Source organism: Pleurodeles waltl, chromosome 3_1, assembly GCF_031143425.1.
Source record: "Pleurodeles waltl isolate 20211129_DDA chromosome 3_1, aPleWal1.hap1.20221129, whole genome shotgun sequence".
NCBI classification, from domain to species: domain Eukaryota; kingdom Metazoa; phylum Chordata; class Amphibia; order Caudata; family Salamandridae; genus Pleurodeles; species Pleurodeles waltl.
In genome coordinates, this window is record NC_090440.1 from 532974809 (window position 1) to 532993218 (window position 18410).

Genomic DNA, 18410 nt, shown 5'->3' on the forward strand with positions numbered 1-18410 from the left:
GTGTACTCTGTTAAAGATGCTATTTAAAAAAGGTCCTATTCATTAACTTTATTCACTCATTCGGCACAGCAGGGAAAACACACTGTACAGTGCATCAGTGCGTATTGAGGGTGTAAAGATGTGTTTTGGGACTAAAAGTGCTGCATCAAATGTACTAAACGTACAATGATGCCACTGAAGACCAGACTATGCATTGTCCTACGTGGTTAGTAAAGCAAACATTAGGTGTGGTTTTATTGTTTTTGTGCTTAGTTAGTGCACACATGCCACATTATGAATGCTTCAAAGGTCTTTTCAAAGAGCCAAACCCAAATGACAGCCAGAGAGCCTAAGTGAGCAAAGGTATCATCGTGCATCAAGAGTTATGCACAGGGAGGTGACGCTTTCTTCCTCGTGGCCTCGGGTGATCCCCAACACGCCACAAATGTGGCTTTACAAGAAGACTAGGTACACATTGGGAGGAGGGTAAGATGTAGTCAGAGGGTCCCGGAGGGAATAACTTAACCAGAAGCCTGGTCAGTGCACAAGTGCAGCAACCACACTTTAGGGATGGATGTGGCCAGTGGTGGGGAATCGGTTCATGTAGGTGGCAGCTGGGCTGTGCTGGAGTTCTTTGTATAGGTTACTCTCTTCGCACTCTGCTGTGCTGCAGTTGGCATCTCCTGTTATGAGGGAGTAAGTCTGGACCCTGAAGTGTGCAGATGATATATCATCTTATTGAGAAACCTGGTCTTCGCATTGGTATCTGATAAGGGATCTGGGCCTGTTGGATACAGGTAGTGGGGTGTCTGGCATGAACAAGTGCCTTGTCTCCGTGTATGTCTTGAGGATGCATACTTCGAATTGAGGACAAATAATGGCCTTTTGCTATGAACAGGTATGACTTTCTCGTGTAGTACTCAGGGCTTACTCCTGAGTTCCAGGAGTAAGCGAGAGGTACTCTCTGGCTTGATCATGGCTTAGTCCTGGAATTAAGTAATAAAGCCGGAAAACTACAAGAGTAAGTCAAAGCAAAATCTTTTGGAACCCACTCACTATGTTTTTTTATATTGCTTGTCATTTCAATGGTCTATATTTCCGTGATCTAAATGCAGGAATTTACATCCCTGAAATCCTGACACAGCCACACAGCATTTCCCGATTCTTAGTCTGAGGTCATTGTTTTGCTGCTTGCATTAGTGGGGATATCGCAGCTACACACATGAAAATCACTCTTAACAGCCAACACTTCCTTCTTTCACCATCTATCAGTAATCTAACTCCTTCAGATGTCCATGTGGTTATCTGACATCAGTGACAAATAGTGTTGTGGATGTCCTGTTACAGAGTTGCTCACTGCCTCTCTTCAGTAAAAACAGCACAGTGGCCAGTTCATAGGCCCCCTGACATCGGTTCAGCCCCCACCCCCAGACAATGGGGGCCCTGCATTAATTCCAATGCCCTGCTTTGATTTCAATTTGTCACCAAATGAGGACAATCTCCAGATGTACTCCCTTGTTGCTTTGAACATGGTAACCTCATTTAGGATGAGTTGCTTGCTAGAATGTCCTATATAGCTCTAACGTGCCTCCTTGAGGCCATGTCAGAGAGGTCTGTGATAAGTGCAAAGTGTAGAGTGTTGGTCTCAGAGTGCCACACCCATGCTAAACTTTAAGAATAACCAATGACAATAAATAATTCCAATTTCCATTAGTTCTATACTAATGTATTGTATGTTACTAACTTGAAATCTGGCACGGCCCCATGTTTCCTTGACTTACATTGCCCACAGCTATTGTAAGCATACATCAATACAAAAACAAAGCAGTATCCAGCCAGCCACAGAAAGCCGGTAAGCATCATGCATCAAAGAGTATGCACTGGAAGGTGATGCTTTCCTCCTACTGGTAGCTGAACCCCTCCAGGTGACCTTCACACAGCTCAGACAGGCAGCTTCTATACACAGGTGAACTGCACAGGAAGACAGACGCAGATGTGGGGGTGCTCCGTTCTGAGGGTCCTTCAAGTGCAAACGACCTAACACAGGGTCTGGCCAGTTCACAAGTGGCGAACTGTGGGGAATGGGATCATCTCAGAATAGAGTTGGGTCCTTGTGGGAGTTATTTCACAACTACCCATTTCCCCTTCCACCCCTGGGCTGAAGAGTGGCCTTCTGTTACATTGAACTCTACCATGGGCAGGTGATACACCAACTAACTGAGAAGTCTATTCTTTACACAGCTCATGGTGTTCTGAAGGGGTCTTGGGCTGAATACACAAGTCAGTGAGCGTTTGAGAGATGAAGTGCTTTGATGAGTCTGAGGATTAAACATCTTGACCCTCGTGCCCTCTAGGGTTGCTTTACAAGCAACATATCTCTCTTCAGGTAAAGTTCATTGTAAACTAATTTGAAGTTATTGAGAATTGTAAGCACACTAACAAGGGTGCTTTACTGTTTTTCCTTAATGCCATTTGAAAATTACTGGTGTTATATAAAGTGTGGCTTTTTGGAAGGAACCCCGATTTCTTTCAGTCTTTAAAGAGTTACATTATATAAGCCTCATTCTGATAGGCTCAATGCCATTGTTCTTAAGTGTTTAACAAAGTCCTATTAAAGTTAAATACCTTGAGCCAATCCAGGTTAAAAGGGAAATACAAAACTCATTGTGAAGCACCTCGATGCCACTGAGGGTTCAAAAACGAATATAACATGTGGCGTATTGTAAAGTATCCAGTAAGAACTATTAAACACAGGTAATATTTATAGGTGACAGCAGCAGTGACTCTCCTGGTGCCTGACCTGAGACCACGAGCCGTGCCTCGGGGCTGTACTTGACGTTGGCGATGTTGGTGGCCACACACCGGAACATGCCACTGTCCTGTGCTCTCAAGCTGGTGATTTGCAGCACTCCAGTTGGCAGCAGGGTGTACCTGGAAGAAGGAGAGAAAACCGAGCAATGACTACAGAAGGCCGCACTTGCTGGCAGGAGCCTTCCACAAGCTGAAAGGACACTCCCACGGCTGGGACAGAAACATGCACGGTGCACTCATAATACCCAAAGTGCAATGCACACAGGCAATAATAACGTAGCCCAAACACAGTAATGCAATTGTTTGATTGCAAATCCCTAACATACAATTCTGTAATGCATACAAAAATAAAATAAAGTTGAATGAACCAACGCCAAGCCTAAACCTACCACTGACAGTAAACTCTGAGCTTGGTACTAACCCCTACGTGTAACCCTAGCACTGACTCTAAACCAATGGCCTTCACATTTCTTAATGTTGCCCATTTTTTCACAGTTATTACATGTAATTGGCAGGTCTAAACATAGTTAATAATCAACAATTCGAACACTGCAGTGATGTTCGGTTGCCCCTTTTAAAATATAAATACATGCCTGCTAACATCTATGGGCAGACTGGTCTTCGGAACTGTCAAGGTGTCCAAAGTATGATTTTTTTATCAGCAATAGGGGAGAGGGTCTTTGAAGGCTATTTGCACCCCTGCCCAACCCCGATTGATGGCTCTTCCCAGCCAGGACATCAGTGACAAGTGGTGTACGGATGTTCTGTTACAGAGTGGCTCACTGCCTCTCGTCACTAAAAACATCACTGTTTTCAGTGTGATGCTCCTCTTGGCCAGTGCCTGGTGCCCCCTTGAGATCAGTTCAGCTCCCAACCCCCCACCAATGGGGGCCGCTCTCCAGTTTGAAGGCCTCTGCTCTAAGCCAAGTGAAAACCTTAATACTATTCTTGATCCCAAGGAAACAGCAGCCCTTGATTTAAGTGCTGCCTGCTAACCTTTGTTTTATATTTTGACACATTCAACCCCCATTCACCAAAAAACATCTTACTGTGTGTGCAGGAGAGGCAGATGTATAGGAGACAAGAGGAAGTGCAGATTATCATGATAGTGTGTCCTGAGTAAATCACAACTAAAGAAACACTTAACACCCTCTCATTCTAGGGTTACATAGCTCACCAACCCAGCAGCTTACCACCAGAATCAACTGAAACACACAGCAAAGAAGCAGACACACACATCCACACACAAGCACTCCGCTAGCACGCAGCAATGTAAAACCATATCCCATACAACATGAGGTCTACTAAGACCACCAGCGGGCAAACTGACACAGGTGATGTGGGTTACGAGGAAGGTCAAATGGTCCACACTTCAGTGCCATGTTCCATGAAGATACAACCATAGAGATGCCTCGCACAAGATAGGCTGCAGGTCACAATGACCAACCATTACTTTGGAACGTAACCATAGGGAAAATCCAACATCCAGCACACCATCACTTTCACTATATTGTGCATGGTTGGTCCATGAGCACTCCCATGAGTGGTCCTCCATGAGCAAACCCACAACCACATACAACTTAGACATGGCAGGGAAAAACACTCCTGGGTCACATAAAAAGTTAGACATGCATGTGATAAAAACATGTAACAAACATAACACAAAATAATATAAAATACTATATTCAACTTTACATTTTCAATATTTGTGCTCTAGCTATTTTAAACATAACTGTTGAGAATAACAATAAGCACACCACTGGCAAACTTATTCTGAGCTGTTTACTCATATGGTCATGAGGTCCCTTGCATACGCCCGTGATCGCATATGCATGCAGGTCAACGGCTTTGTCCTTGATATAGGTCCATGCCCACCATTTAACATTTTGAGCATATTCACTTAATTTATTTATTTTATTATGTTCCACTCGGTACTAATGCCAAATAGGGGTGTCAAGAAGATAAACTCTTAACATACTGTGAATGTATCCTCCTCTGGTCGCTTGTCCTTTGGTTCCCATGAAAAGTGACAGATTGGGAGTTTTAATTCAGTGCAAGTACTTCACGTAGTCTGTCAAGTGGCCTATGTCCCTGGTACTGTCTATGTGCCCAGATTTCCTCAAGCTGACTATTCTCTTGCTTCAAGCTGTGCAAGCTATATGCCACTGCCTATCAAGCAACCCAAATTCATAATTCTGTCTGCCCATGTACCCTAATCCCTCACATGTCTGTTCAAGTGCCCCAAACTGCATTCACTGTCTGAAAATGAGCCCCATGTTTTCAGTGTTTTTTCACGTCCCTGAATTAAGGAACCTGTCTATCAGCGTGTACCAGATTCCTAACACTGTATGCCACGTACCTTAAACTATGTTATGCTGTTGGTCTCTATGCCAGAAGCCTGTTTACATGGTTGGCGACCCACCTCTAGCTATTCGCACATTCTGTCCAGCCTTGGGAGGAGCTTCTATAATGGGACTCTATCAAAGGAGCATCATTAACAAACACCCTACTGAGCACCTACAGCAGAAGACAGTAGAGTGTCTGTATTTTCCTTCACAAATAAAAGGATCACTTTTTCCATATCTCCACTTTTTTTTCATCTTTCTGCACACTGATGCAGCTTACCAATAGTATGTGACACCTAGAACATTCCCAATAAATAATAGTGGCTCATAAAACCATCTCATCATTCCTTGACTAAGTCTGTTTGCGAAACATATCCTACCTTTCCTGCAACCAATGTACCAGAAATTAGCATTCAGAGCCCTCCCACCTTACCCATTGAAGTTAGGTTTGGAAGGAAAACTCTGTTCTCCACCCTCCTACTCTAACCATCCAAGGACTGGACACTGGAAATCGTCCTTCTCTACCTGACCCAAGAATGTGCATTGGAATCCCACTTACTCTCACCAACCTACTCCCTCACCATCCAAGGACTGATTGTTGAAAGGAAAAATACACTCACCATCCAAGACTGAGTATTGAAAGTAAACCTACCCTCACCATCCAAAGACTGAGCATTGAAAGCAAAGCTACTCTCACCATCCAAGGACTGAGCATCGAAAGCAAACATACTCTCACCATCCAAGGACTGAGTAGTAAAAGCAAACCTACCCACACCATCCAAGAACTGAGCATTGAAAGTAAACATACTCTCTCCATCCAAGGACTGAGGATTGAAAGCAAACATACTGTCACCAACCATGGGCTGAATATTGAAAGCCATCCTACTCTTTCTGTCCTAGGTAACACTGGAAGCCAGAAACTCTCACAATCCAAGCCCTGAGTATTAGAAGTCAACATATCTCCACCAGCCATAAACGGAGCATCTGAAGCCATCTTATACTGCCCACACAAGGACAGAGCATTGAAATAATCTGTGCACACAGACATGTATCATATTTCATATTTATTCACCTTGCATTGTCAGTATCTATGGGTACTCGATTCCTCTCCCACGTAATGACAGGTTCCGGTAAGCCGTGGATCTGGCACTGGAAGCGTGCAACTCCACCTTCCTCCACCACAGCATTCTGGGGTAGGACATGGAAGTCCAACATGGCTGCGGAGGGAGAAACAAAACAGTGCGTTCAGAGAGTGGCTGTTCACCTCACCAAAGCACAGTTTATCATTGACACCCAAATAGTATATACATATATTCACTAACAGGTACAAATCCGTATGAAAATAAGTAATTTTTCATGTTTGTATTAGAAAATATGCTCTTGTATTTCGTGGAAGCAATGACAGTTCCTTCATGATATATTAAGGCATAATTACTGCCTAACAACCATTCTGTGTGTCTTATTAGAAAATATATTTTTGTATTTCATTGATGCAGTGACAGTTTGTTCATGATATCTTAAAGCATAATTATTACCTAACAAGAATCTTTAGTGAAGAAATTAATGTCATTTTTCTGAAAAAGACGTGACACGATACATAACTAGGCGGTGTGTATTGGAGGGCAGCAATCTTTTTATTGCGCTTTGCTGCACGTTTTTTAAGGGCTATATTACACGGTTGTTACTGAATAGTTACATATTATTACACTCTTATTACATGGTACATTTTTTATTGTGTCATCATTAACGTGTCAGAGAAGAGCGGTGAAAGTTTGAAGCCTGAGAGGGAAGACACATTGATATGGCCCACAAGCATCATGATGCTGGTGTACGCTTTGTGAGGTATAGACAGAGAAATGACATTTTGCGCCTGTAAACCAATGCACAACCAACCAACCATCCAGAAAAATGTGTCCTACACACCGTCCCATAAACAAAAGACACTACAAGGGTTTCCCAAGATTGAACGTACTAGAAATGTATACTAATCTACACGAAGCACTTCGAAACTAAATGCTGAACATAGTAATGTCACAAACCTCCAACAAACATTGGACACAATTAATTGACGACCTGTCTGATCAAAAGGCCCCCGTGATCGAGAATGTGCTATAATGTCGCAGAACTGGTGGTTTACTCTATACAACTACGAACGTGTATCATGAAGAAGTACGCGAACGGTCACATCAGGATATGGACGAGGGTTCAGGAGCGTTTTTCAACTTGTACCTCCACTAGTTGAGATGCCCGCATAGTGGGAATGCTCATACATCTTCAGCATATACCCGCACCCTGAGGTTTAAAAGTGCCTGTGTGCTACATTTACTATTCATTAATACTGCTGGCCGAAGGAGCTGCGAAACGTGAAGCCTGAGACACACTGCTCACCCGAAGGCAAGTGCTGTTTTTGAAGAGTGGGACGCTACAAGTGCACAAATATCATTTTTATATTCTACTACTATTACTCCCTACAGCATATAGTTATCCCCTTTTATGTGCTTTTAGTAGAGACATCTGGTGAAGTAATATTTTCCATTCTTTTTTTATCTGTGTCCTGTTGATGGCTTTTGATGAAAAATCCCAATGGCAAAAAGTTAGCCTTACATACTCAATGTTGTGGCAACGGACAGGGAAGAACATTGAAGGTGCTGAGTGTGATGAGTGTGAGATATTCCAATCAGAGCTTAGAATCCAAAGTAAATTAATTGATCCCATCCAACCCAGGGCACAGAATGTCTGGTGAACACCAGGTCTCTGCATCAGAAGTCACCACACAGCCTCTAAGTCCTTCCATCAGAAGTCACCACACAGCCTCTAAGTCCTTCCATCAGAAGTCACCACACAGCCTCTAAGTCCTTCAGACAAGAGGGGTTGTGGCACAGTTTGTAAACGATTGTAGAATTCTGGTAAGGAGCACACCATTCCTTGTTTTCATTAAAAAGTCCACTAATACTATTCATGGTCTTTCTTGGCTGCAAATTAGCAACAGATCAGTGCACTATGAGCAGAACAGAGAAGCGGCAGCCATCAGACATGGTCTAACTGTTTTATTTATGATTTATAAAGCGCTGCTCTTTTTGCAGCATCATGAGTGACGTGCACAAACCAAACATGCTGGCAATGCAGGCTGCACCGCTTGCAAGAGCACCAATGCTTACTTGGAGCTGAGGCTACCACAGACTGCCAAAGACCAGGGTATTGTCAGCGCAACATTATCATGGATGTCCATAAGAGTTATACTGGAGTAGGAGCTGCTACCCCTTGTGTTCGCTGCGGTATTCCTGGCACTGCAATTGCTGCAGTTTCACTTCTTGACCTCCCCCTATCCACTTCGTAGGATACAAGAGTCTAGGCAGGGCCGATGGGACAAGAGAGGACAACACTGTGATGATATCAACAAAAGGTGTGTGAGGTCACTTTCACTTCTACTCATTTTTGGTAAATTGACACCATGATGGCTGGGATGTAAGTGGGACAGGTCCTCTCAGATTCCAGGTTGAAAAACGTCTTTGAAATTAGGCTAAATGGGGAGCTATTTTCATATCCTTAACGTTTATGAAAAACTGATTGATTTCTCAACAATGACTGTAAAACACAGAAGAGATGCAATACCTGATTGCATTTCACTTTAGTATTTAACTTTGCTTTCTCTACGAGTATTTGCTTGTTCAACATGCTGTGTGCACTTGGTTTATTTCATGCAGAACCTTGCTCTTGTATAGACCACCTTTTGAACTGAGTCGCCTCCAGGTGCCGGGGTAAGTTCAGGTGGCAAGTGGGCACACATGACGAAGCACGAATGAGATTGCTGCGACTGAGGGCACAGCTAGTTTCCCACTGTGCCTAGTAGCGGTTATTAAAGGTGTGGACACTACATGCGCATCCAGTCGTTGACTCCTCTGCGGAGAGCAAAGTGCGATGGCTGCATGTGTAGTAATTGTGTGACTGAGGTACACCGCTACTGAAATATGGACAGCGAAGAAGGAAAGAAAATGCAGTTCATACAGGTGAGTGGGCGAGCTGTATGCAGGGATGAATACTAAAGCCCAGGAAAGAAGTATAAGCATTGGCACGTCCAGTAGGTCTGACCTGTTTTAGGTATATGTGTAGGTTGGTGTGTGGCAGTGGCGTAATGATACTGGAGCCCCTCCTGCCCCCCGCAAAGACATGGAGGTGGGGCCCCCTCCAGACTCACTCAGGCCAGGTGATGTGCTGAGGGGTCCCATGGGGCCCCCCGTACCATGGAGGCTGCGGGCGGGGCTTTTTAACGCAACTGGTGTTTGGCACGTCTGGACGCAACAACAGAAAACTCACAGCGAGGCACCCAAATACTCATCATTTTGCAGCCATGTGAAGTACATAGTTTTAGTCTACAGGTTTTAAGCCACTCTCTCAATTACACAGGCTACGCCTCTTGGAAAGGATTTATAGTTATGCTTCTTCAGACACAACCCTTTTAGAGACCACCTACCCTGCCTTTTTCATCCCAACGAAAGGACTGCAAGCTTGTGAATTCCTCCAACAACTCCGATTTGCCCAGAGGCACACGGAGGAAGCAAGAAGACCTGTAACTCCTACAAAGGGAGCAAGCAACAGAGGCTCGGGCTGCACAGAACATACATAGAACCTCACAAGGACTGACTCATGATGACATCGGGAAATGGCCCCTGCCTTTAAGAACAGGTCAGTAACGCAACACGGCCCTCTGCGCTGCTGTGAACATTGCCCACCTGATGGCCTTCGCAGTATTAGACCTGCATCTGTGGAATCCGCGGAAAATGATAAAACTCAAGTCTGTAAGCCGAGAGAATGCTCTGGTGTTAAAAGATGGAGCTTTTGCATAAAATCAGGCGTAGTGCTGTGTCAAGGTACCACACATTGAGATCAGTGTGTTAGGTGGGGTGGTGGTGCTCTCCATGGCTTGTAACACATGAAATCAGGGTGGTCTGGGAGGTGTCTCTGGTGTAAAAGGCTTACGGCATAAAATAAAGCCATCTCTGCTGCCAAGCACCCCAAGACCGTGTGAACCATGTAAACTGAGGCACAGCCTGGTTCTCTAAACCCACCCAATTGAAGCAACTAGGTTGACAGCGCTGTTGTCAGAAAGCCTGAATTTTATGCGAAGTCTGTAAACTCCTGGGTATCATTGGAGGTTAATTCTGGAAACCATGACATGTTGTCAGCTTTCAGATAGGAGTATTTGAGGAATGTATCTGCTGTTTACACCAATCCGTTCATTATAAGGACTGGGTCTGTGTTTGAGGGTTTGGGGACATATAATAAGTGGAACTTAGGCAAAACGTTGAGTGTTTGCCGGAGGACCAGAAGCCTGGAGATTACTACCTCATTTGCATAATTGATTCATCCCAGAATGCACCTGTGCTGCCTTTCCCCTCCTGCATTATTTTATGTCCCCTGACAATAATCCGACCTCTCGCCTAATGAAGGACACGTACATATATAATGGGCATAAGGCTATTAGGGGCCAGAGAAGCATCTGGACACAGGCAGGGAGCTGGGAGAGAGCCTCGATCGAGGTAATTAGGCCAGAATGAGGTAATTAGACCAATCTTTGTGCATCCTCCGACAGCAGAACAGTTCCCCGGGAGACGAGGACGAGTGTGTGCCCGGCCGCAGCGGTCTAGCTCGTGCACTTGCTATTATCTTCGAGCGCTGCACCTTGTTAAAGCTGAGGCGGGAAAGTGCTGGGCGCATGCTGAGCCGGGAGAGAGGACGCTGCGGTGTCCACGGGAGAGCACGGAGCGTGGATTTATAGAGCAGCGAACAATGAGCGCGCAGAAGGCCTATCTGTCACGGAGGCACTGGGGTGAATGGGCGGGAGCCAGGGGCTTGGCAGTCCACGCCTCCATTGTCACGAGGCCTGACAGGGCCACGTCTCTTTCCAGGAGCGGCAGCCCTGCCATCTGGCACCCAGGGCCACGGGCCCCCATGGGGGCAGGGCACCGCCTTCTCATCCCCCTATCACCGCCTCACAATCCAACTGACGGGCCCTCAGGGAAAATGAAAATGTCATTTTGACGTCGTGGTAGTAGCGCAGAGACGGAAAGCCTGGTCCTCCGCCTCCCAAGAATTTGCCGCCCTCTGTGGACACAAGGGATGGGGATCCAGAAGGTCAGTGCTAATGTCCCTCGTGTATACAAATGCCCATCCCACGACGAAACCACTTCCTCCCTTTCTGCTTCCATTACTGCCCAGAGAAGACACTATGCAACATGCTGGCCAAGGGTGAAACTTGAACCTGCAACTCATTGTGTAGAAAAGCGTGTGACTTCAATGACAGGCATGTGCTCTGTGCTGCCTTTGCTCCAAATTGGAGTCCAGTATGCTCTATGAAGTGGAGTGGTGTATGCTGGGATATTTCAACATGTGGAGGACTGCAGGTACAGTCGCAGCTGGGATTTGAGGTGACGTAAAAGATGGTTAAAGCAGGTGATGAAAGGGGCTGCACCAGTCTCTGCCCTGGCTAGGATCTCCAATGTCTACTGGGTGTTAATATATAGTATAATCCTCAGTGGCGGCCGGCAGCTTTAGGAGGGAGGGGGGCGGCCGGGGCACACACACTCTCATTCTTTCACACACAGACACGCACGCACGCACATCCATTAACAACACTCATACCATTCAAACATGCACGCAAGCACCAAACATTCATTTTAAAACATCACACACACTCATTGTTTCACACACGCACGCACGCACATCCATTAACAACATTCATACCATTCAAACATGCACGCACGCACCAAACATTCAATTTGAAACATCACACACATACACACACACACACTTACCTTCGGCCTCCAGGTCCCAGGAGGGTTGGGACTGCTGCCTTCCGAGGTCAGCCAATGAGGGAAGGCAGCAGTCCCAGCCTCGTCACAGAGTGGGATGCGGTCAGTGAGACTGCTGACCCCACTCCACTCTGTGACGAAGTGTCACTGATTGACACTCGCCCTGGGCACTTCAGGGCTTCAACTGAAGCGCACAGGGAGAGTTGTCAATTGGTGACGCTTTCCTCATCACCCAGGGGAGGGCCTCGAGGCACCTTTGCTGGGCCGAGGAGGTCACGCCCATAGGAGCTGTGATCTCCTCAGCCCAGCAAAGTTCAGCTCAGGCAGCCAGGAGTCTGAGCAAATCGCGCATGTCTGCTCCTGGCTGCCTGAACATGAAGAGTGTCTGAAAGGCTGACCTTTGTTCAGCCTGACAGACACTCTTCATGGGGGGCAAAAGGGGGGGGGGTGGCCCCTCCGCCCTAAAGGACGGGCCGCCACTGAAAATCCTAAATCAGTGGGTGCTGTTTGAGAAGGCTGGGTTGAAGGTTAGGATGGAATAGGACAATTCAGAGAGTTTACAAAAGCCTGGAAGTAGAGCCACCATAAACTTCAATTAAGCTTAGTTAGGGCTAGCAGCTGCTACTACTGTCTTCGCCTTTGGTACCCCAGGCCTATCCTTGATACTCCTGGTTTCAGTAGCCATGAAGGCCTGTGCCAGGAACAGAAAGTAAACGGTTTTAAGAGATGAGACTGCACCCGGTAGGTGCTCCTTGCTATTCTCCTACCCCCTCATCACCCAATTTAAGGCTGCAGAGGGGTACATGGGATCAACCCTCTGATGCCTGAAGTCAAAGGGCAAGTGATGTCATTATTGTTATTACCACTGGCCTTTTGATGAATCAACTTCCATGGGAGATTCTGGGATCGCAGAAGGTTACTCTAGTGTCTATGAACTTGAAAGCATGTTATTTGGGGTTAAGAAGGAAAAACACCTTCAAAGGTGGGATTTACTTCCTTTCTAAGTGACTCGATGAGTAGAGAGTCCAATATGAGTGGGATGTTATTGCATGGCCCCAAACTGTATTGAGTCTGGCAGTATTCACAGATGTCCAGTTTCTCCACAGGGAACACTGCAAAGCTAGAAGGTTTTCAAAACTGGATCGCACTGCAGTTGTCCCTTGGTGAAGTGAGTGTACGAAGTCCTTCAAGGTTGATGCCAGGGATGTCAGCGAAGAGGATGTTACCACTGACACCCTTCTCCTGTGTATAGGACAGAATGTTAGGGTGTTCAGAAGTTAAACACCTGTGGAATCCCAAGATCTAGAGTTGACAAGTAATTTATGAAAGAGCGTGAACCAGTGGTTGCGTCTGGAACACAGTAATAGAAGAGACCTTCTAAACTTCTCTGTGTAGTTAGAGGTTCGACTAAGTCTATGCTAACCAGTCCAACCTCACCACAGTGAAGGTCTAGCTACGATGGCACATGCACTGTGAATGGGTGAGCACCCCCTACTAGTGGGTCATGTTAAGCCTGCTAAAAAAGGTATAGCTTCAGTCACAAAGGCCCGGGGTTGCAGGTTTCAGTCATTGGGCACATTATTTAACAGACTGGCCAGCTTACTCTCTTGGCCTCAGGATGCACTGATTTGCTTAACAATGGTCCCACTTTCAAAAGAAAGGTGAACAAAGAAATGATTGCACTGCTTACCTAATTTATTGTCAATGCATTTCAGATACATAACTTGCAGGGGCGTAACTTGGTCAGTAAGATTGGGGGGGTATGATTCAGATTTTCTAACAATCACACTGCCATATAAGGTTCAAATACACTATATGACAAGCATAGCGCATGAGAGCGGCTTAGGGGGCAATGTAAACCGAGAAGAATGCAAGTTAGTTGGGGTACTATGTGAAAGAAAACACAATAATTTGTAAAAATAAAAAAAAACATTTTTGAAGAGGGACAGAGTGTGTGTTTTCGTCTGTGTATATGTAAATACCTGACAGCCGCATCACCATACCCCACTGAAATCATCTGTACCCAAGTATTTACCAGAAAATGTATTTTTAGGGAGGTGTAACACCCCAAACACCCCCTGAAGCTAATCCCCTAATAACTTCTTCTCTACTGTTGGCCCTTTTCTATTATTCCTTGTGCTTAGATCATTGAAAATGTGGTCACTAGAGATCAGGGTCTCCTGTCCCCAAGCCCGCTGAAATGGTTAGTTGATTTTAAAGTGGATTATGTGAGATCCTGGATCAAGAATGGGCAGCCTCTTTGATCATATTGGAAATACCCCTGCTATCCCCACCCTGGCAGAAGTGATTGGGATGTCGATAGATGTCAAGAGGTGAGTCTGTCAGGCATAATGATTCGTGTTACCCTAGATGGGATTACCTCAGACTGAATCCCTATAACTTGCGGTGTTCTTCATGGCTCATGCTGGTTGCCAGATTTATTTAAGACGTTTATGCAGCCAATTTATGAGCTACATAAGAAGAGTAGTGTACATTTTCACACCTATATCAGGGATAAACTGTTGATTATGATTCTCACTTGATATACTCTGAAGGATGTGGCTGGTTTCAGGTCAGCTGCAGTGACTTTTGGTCCTGGGTGAGATACAACTGTCCCATTATAAACAACATTAAGAATCCCTTGGGATATCCCCTTCAGTCATGCCCTGGCTTGTCCTGCTGTTCTCAGTTCATCCTCTTACTACCTTTTTATCTGAAGACCAGCTGGCTTACTATCACTGAGGCCAAGTGAGACTTTTTCAACATTTTACATGCCAGTCAAATCCTGTGACTTGTGCACAACCTTCAGATGTTGCAGAATCCTGCAACTTTTGTAGCTATGGGCATCACTAAAACAAATTATAGAAGTCTGGTACTCCATTGTTGTCACTGGATGCTGGTTAAGACTTAGATTACATTTTATGTTTTCACTATTGCCCATAGCGCACTGTAAAGTGAAGCCTTACAATATTTGAAGAATACATTTTTGTTTTTCTGTTAGCGATAACCTTCTGCTGTCAAGAAAACATGCCCGATGAAAATGCATAAATTCAAATGTGTTAGATCAAGTGGAAACAATGTTTTTTCAAGGTTATTCAAGCCTGGGAAGATGTCAGGAAACTCAATGACTTCTTCACTGTTAGAAAACAAATGAAGACATCTGTCCTAAGCTTCCACTCTGATTCCGCGGAGTCTGCACTGCTGTACAAAAATCAATTGCAATAGCATGGATTGGTGATTAAGAACCACTGGCTCAAACATTCCCATCATGTTTTATCAATCCCAATAAAAAATAATTGGTTCCTTGAAAGCATTCAGTTAAATATGCAGTTTTCAAAGGTTTGACAACCACTAAATAATGTAATCATACTAGGCCCAAACTTCCGCCTTCGTGTTAGCTGCTATCTGCATGTTCAATAAATTCTCTTCACTGGCCTAACAAAACTTGAGGCACCCCCCACAAAATACATGAAGGGGGCCCCCATGCTCCAGATCCTGTCAGGAGCTCTCACTCAGAGTCCTGCCCCCCGTGCACAATGCTGGAGGGGGCCCCCCCTGCACCGCAGGGGCTGCAAGGCTATTGTCATGCCACTGATTCTCTTTCAAAGCATTCAGGCTGGACAGGGCACTCTGGTGGAGACACGGAAAAGACACTACCAACTGCCAAGTTGAAACGTGGTAAAGCCCTCGGGTCCTGTTCTATCAGACATCAAGATTATACTCTCACAAGCCAACCAACATCACACAGTCACTTCACTGTAGAAGAGTACGGAGGTGATCACCATACTGCTAGATGAACAAGTCTCTGGTCTGCAATGGAATCATCAGAAAAAAAGTTTGGAATGCACACAAACCACTGATAGCACTCTAGTCTCACTCCATTGCCACGCAGACCCTATTTCTAGTCCTAGGTCCTCTGGTGACAATCTTAAACATGCTGGGTGATACAGTCTTGGTGTGTTTCCATCAATCTCAGACTAAAACACCTGACACCAATGATTTGTAGGTGAAAAGACCAGAGCTGGCTGACACTCAAGATAGCACTTCAAGACTGTGGTGTAATGTAAAATGACAGGCCCCTCCTACAGGATGTGATAAGGGGCCCCTGAGTTTCCTATAGACAGTCATCGGTCTTGGGCTCCACGGGTGTTCCTGAAGTGATGGGGCCCCTGCACTGCCCTGTTTGAATACCATACAATGACAGAATGTGTGCTATGCAAATGCCTAACACAGCACATCAAGCATTGAAACAACCAATGGGCATAAAACCCACAAGACTAAAACTGATCTTTTAAGAGGCTATTCTCGTTATTATATCATCAAAATGCCTTGGGTAGGATAGATTTAATTGTGCAGCAAGTGTCTGGGTTGTCCTACCGGCAGTGCTATGGCTTGTATATATGTTTGTGTACCTGCTGGAATGGAGTGAAGAGGAGGGATTCCAAAGTGGGAGCTAGCAGAACTCCTTTCTGAAGATGGCGGCTAGCAGATAAGCGGGAATAAACCACGGCAGGAAGTAATTATAGCCAGCGAGAGACATAAATCAAGCAGGGTTCAGTGCGGGGAGCAAGGAGGGTGCAGGCCCCGGGAGTAGAACTGGGGAACAGGCTTCTTTCCAGCAGACTTTCCAGGAAGCCTTGAGGGAGACCCTCGCCCCCTCGCTCTCGGGAGGCTTTTGATGTCAGACATGGTTTTAATTAGTGTTCACTTTGAGCTGCTGTGTGGAACCTGCATTTTGGGAAACACGTAAAACGGTGTAGCAGGAAAATGTGTGGGAGGCGAGGGGAGGTTTACCAGAGGACACCGGGATACGCGGCAGCGAGGAGCTCACGGACGGGGTCACAGGGAAGGACAAGCGCGGGAGCCGAGAGAGAATGCACAATCAGAGAGCTGAGGGCGGGGCGCACGCCTGTCAGTCGGTAAAGCTACCAGAGGATCCAAGGCTCACGTGAAAGGCGCTGGCATCTGTTTAATGCGCCAAGAACGCATCGTCCATCGAGATACCACGAGGCCTTGCGATGAGGTTTAGTGTCGAGCTATTTATAGAATTCTGAAATACAGCGGCCTCTAAGAAAGCGGAAGTATGAGGGAGCGGGTGGCAGGGGATATGCCCCAGAAACCCACGGGGGGGGGGGGGGGAGGGGTGTTGGGGAAACAACAGTAACATAATAATGCTTTGCCGTGATTAGACCCTATTGTAGCGTCCTGGTAGGGCCACATGCTTATCAATGAGTGACAAAGACACCAGGAATAAGATTGTATGACTGGGCCAGGGCACATGCAGCCATTCCTTTTATTAGTAGTGTCACCTGACTGGTTAAGCCTGTGTTGGATGGGTGAGGGATGGGTGTTAGCACGGCCCCAAGGGAGGGGCTGCATCACTATCAGAGACAGCTCCTTGGCAATGGCGAAGGGACGTCGCCCCCCTGGCTAAGCCAGGAGCATGTGCGAGGAGGGTGCAGGGCTACGGGAGAAGGGAGGGGAAGTGGAGCCTGTGCACTTCTGAGTGCACATGTGTGTCTGGCCAGCCGTCTCAGGGAAGCCAAACACACATGCACACTTAGGTTTCTCCAACCTGGCAGTGCTACACAGCCGGGTAGGAGAAACTGCACGGGCTCCCGTCTGAGCGGCAGAACACACCACTCAGCCCAATCCTGGTACTGCTCTCATGCTAGATTTAGCATTAGAGCAGCACCAGGATTACTGGAGAGCCTGTGCTGGTGTCCCACTGAATGCTGGGACACCAGAAGAAGAGCAGAGGAGGGAGGCAGCAGGAGGCAACAGGAACAGGTAAGTAAAAAAAAAATATATATTTTTTATTCCCCCTGTCCCTGTCCATCCCCCCGCCCAACCCTCCACTTGAGATTTGCGGCAGCCGCAGATCATTATATGTCCAGCAGGACACTACATCCCTCTCAAAATCCAAACGAAAACACAACAGGTCCAGAATGTTGAAAAAAACAAACTAGACACCACTAAGTCTCTCAGTCTGTACAGGCAATCAGCAGGACAGCAATGGAAAAGTGGACTGGTCCGGCTTGCGGCATTCGGACATCAGTGCTCGTATCCATAATTTAACCAGATGATTCTGGGCACCAACACAGGTGTAGATCGAGTCTTGACTCTTTGACAGCATAGCATGTTGGTTGCATTGAAGTCCAGCCATACAATGTTGGCCGATCCTGCCTGCTCTTGCGGTGATCGGGTTGGTGTTAACAATTCAAACTGAGGTGCATCAGGAGCATTGGTGGAGCTCACTGCAGAGATTTCTCTTGGATTGTCTTGATTCCGTGAAGGACAACCTTGTAAGGAATGGAACAGCATCAATGATGTTTGGACATCTTCTGAGGCTCTGATGCCTCCCGGTACCTGTCAGTGGAACAGCTTCAGGTCCATCTCTCATGCATGGATTCCCTTGAGACCCTCTCCGATAGGTTGCCATGGGACCACATGGACTGTTCAGGGC

At 46.1% G+C, this 18410-nt stretch overlaps 1 protein-coding gene across 2 annotated transcripts in view; it reads right to left on the reverse strand.

Annotated features, from left to right (window-relative positions):
* Positions 1–18410, reverse strand: part of IGDCC3 (immunoglobulin superfamily DCC subclass member 3) — a 319513-nt gene that overhangs the window by 116875 nt on the left and 184228 nt on the right. For both annotated transcript variants that reach the window (XM_069222838.1, XM_069222837.1), the window contains exons 3-4: positions 6208–6352; positions 2780–2910 (exon numbers count right to left, since the gene is read on the reverse strand). In XM_069222838.1, coding sequence (XP_069078939.1) covers positions 2780–2910; positions 6208–6352 — 276 coding nt within the window. The remainder of the gene's footprint in view (positions 1–2779; positions 2911–6207; positions 6353–18410) is intronic.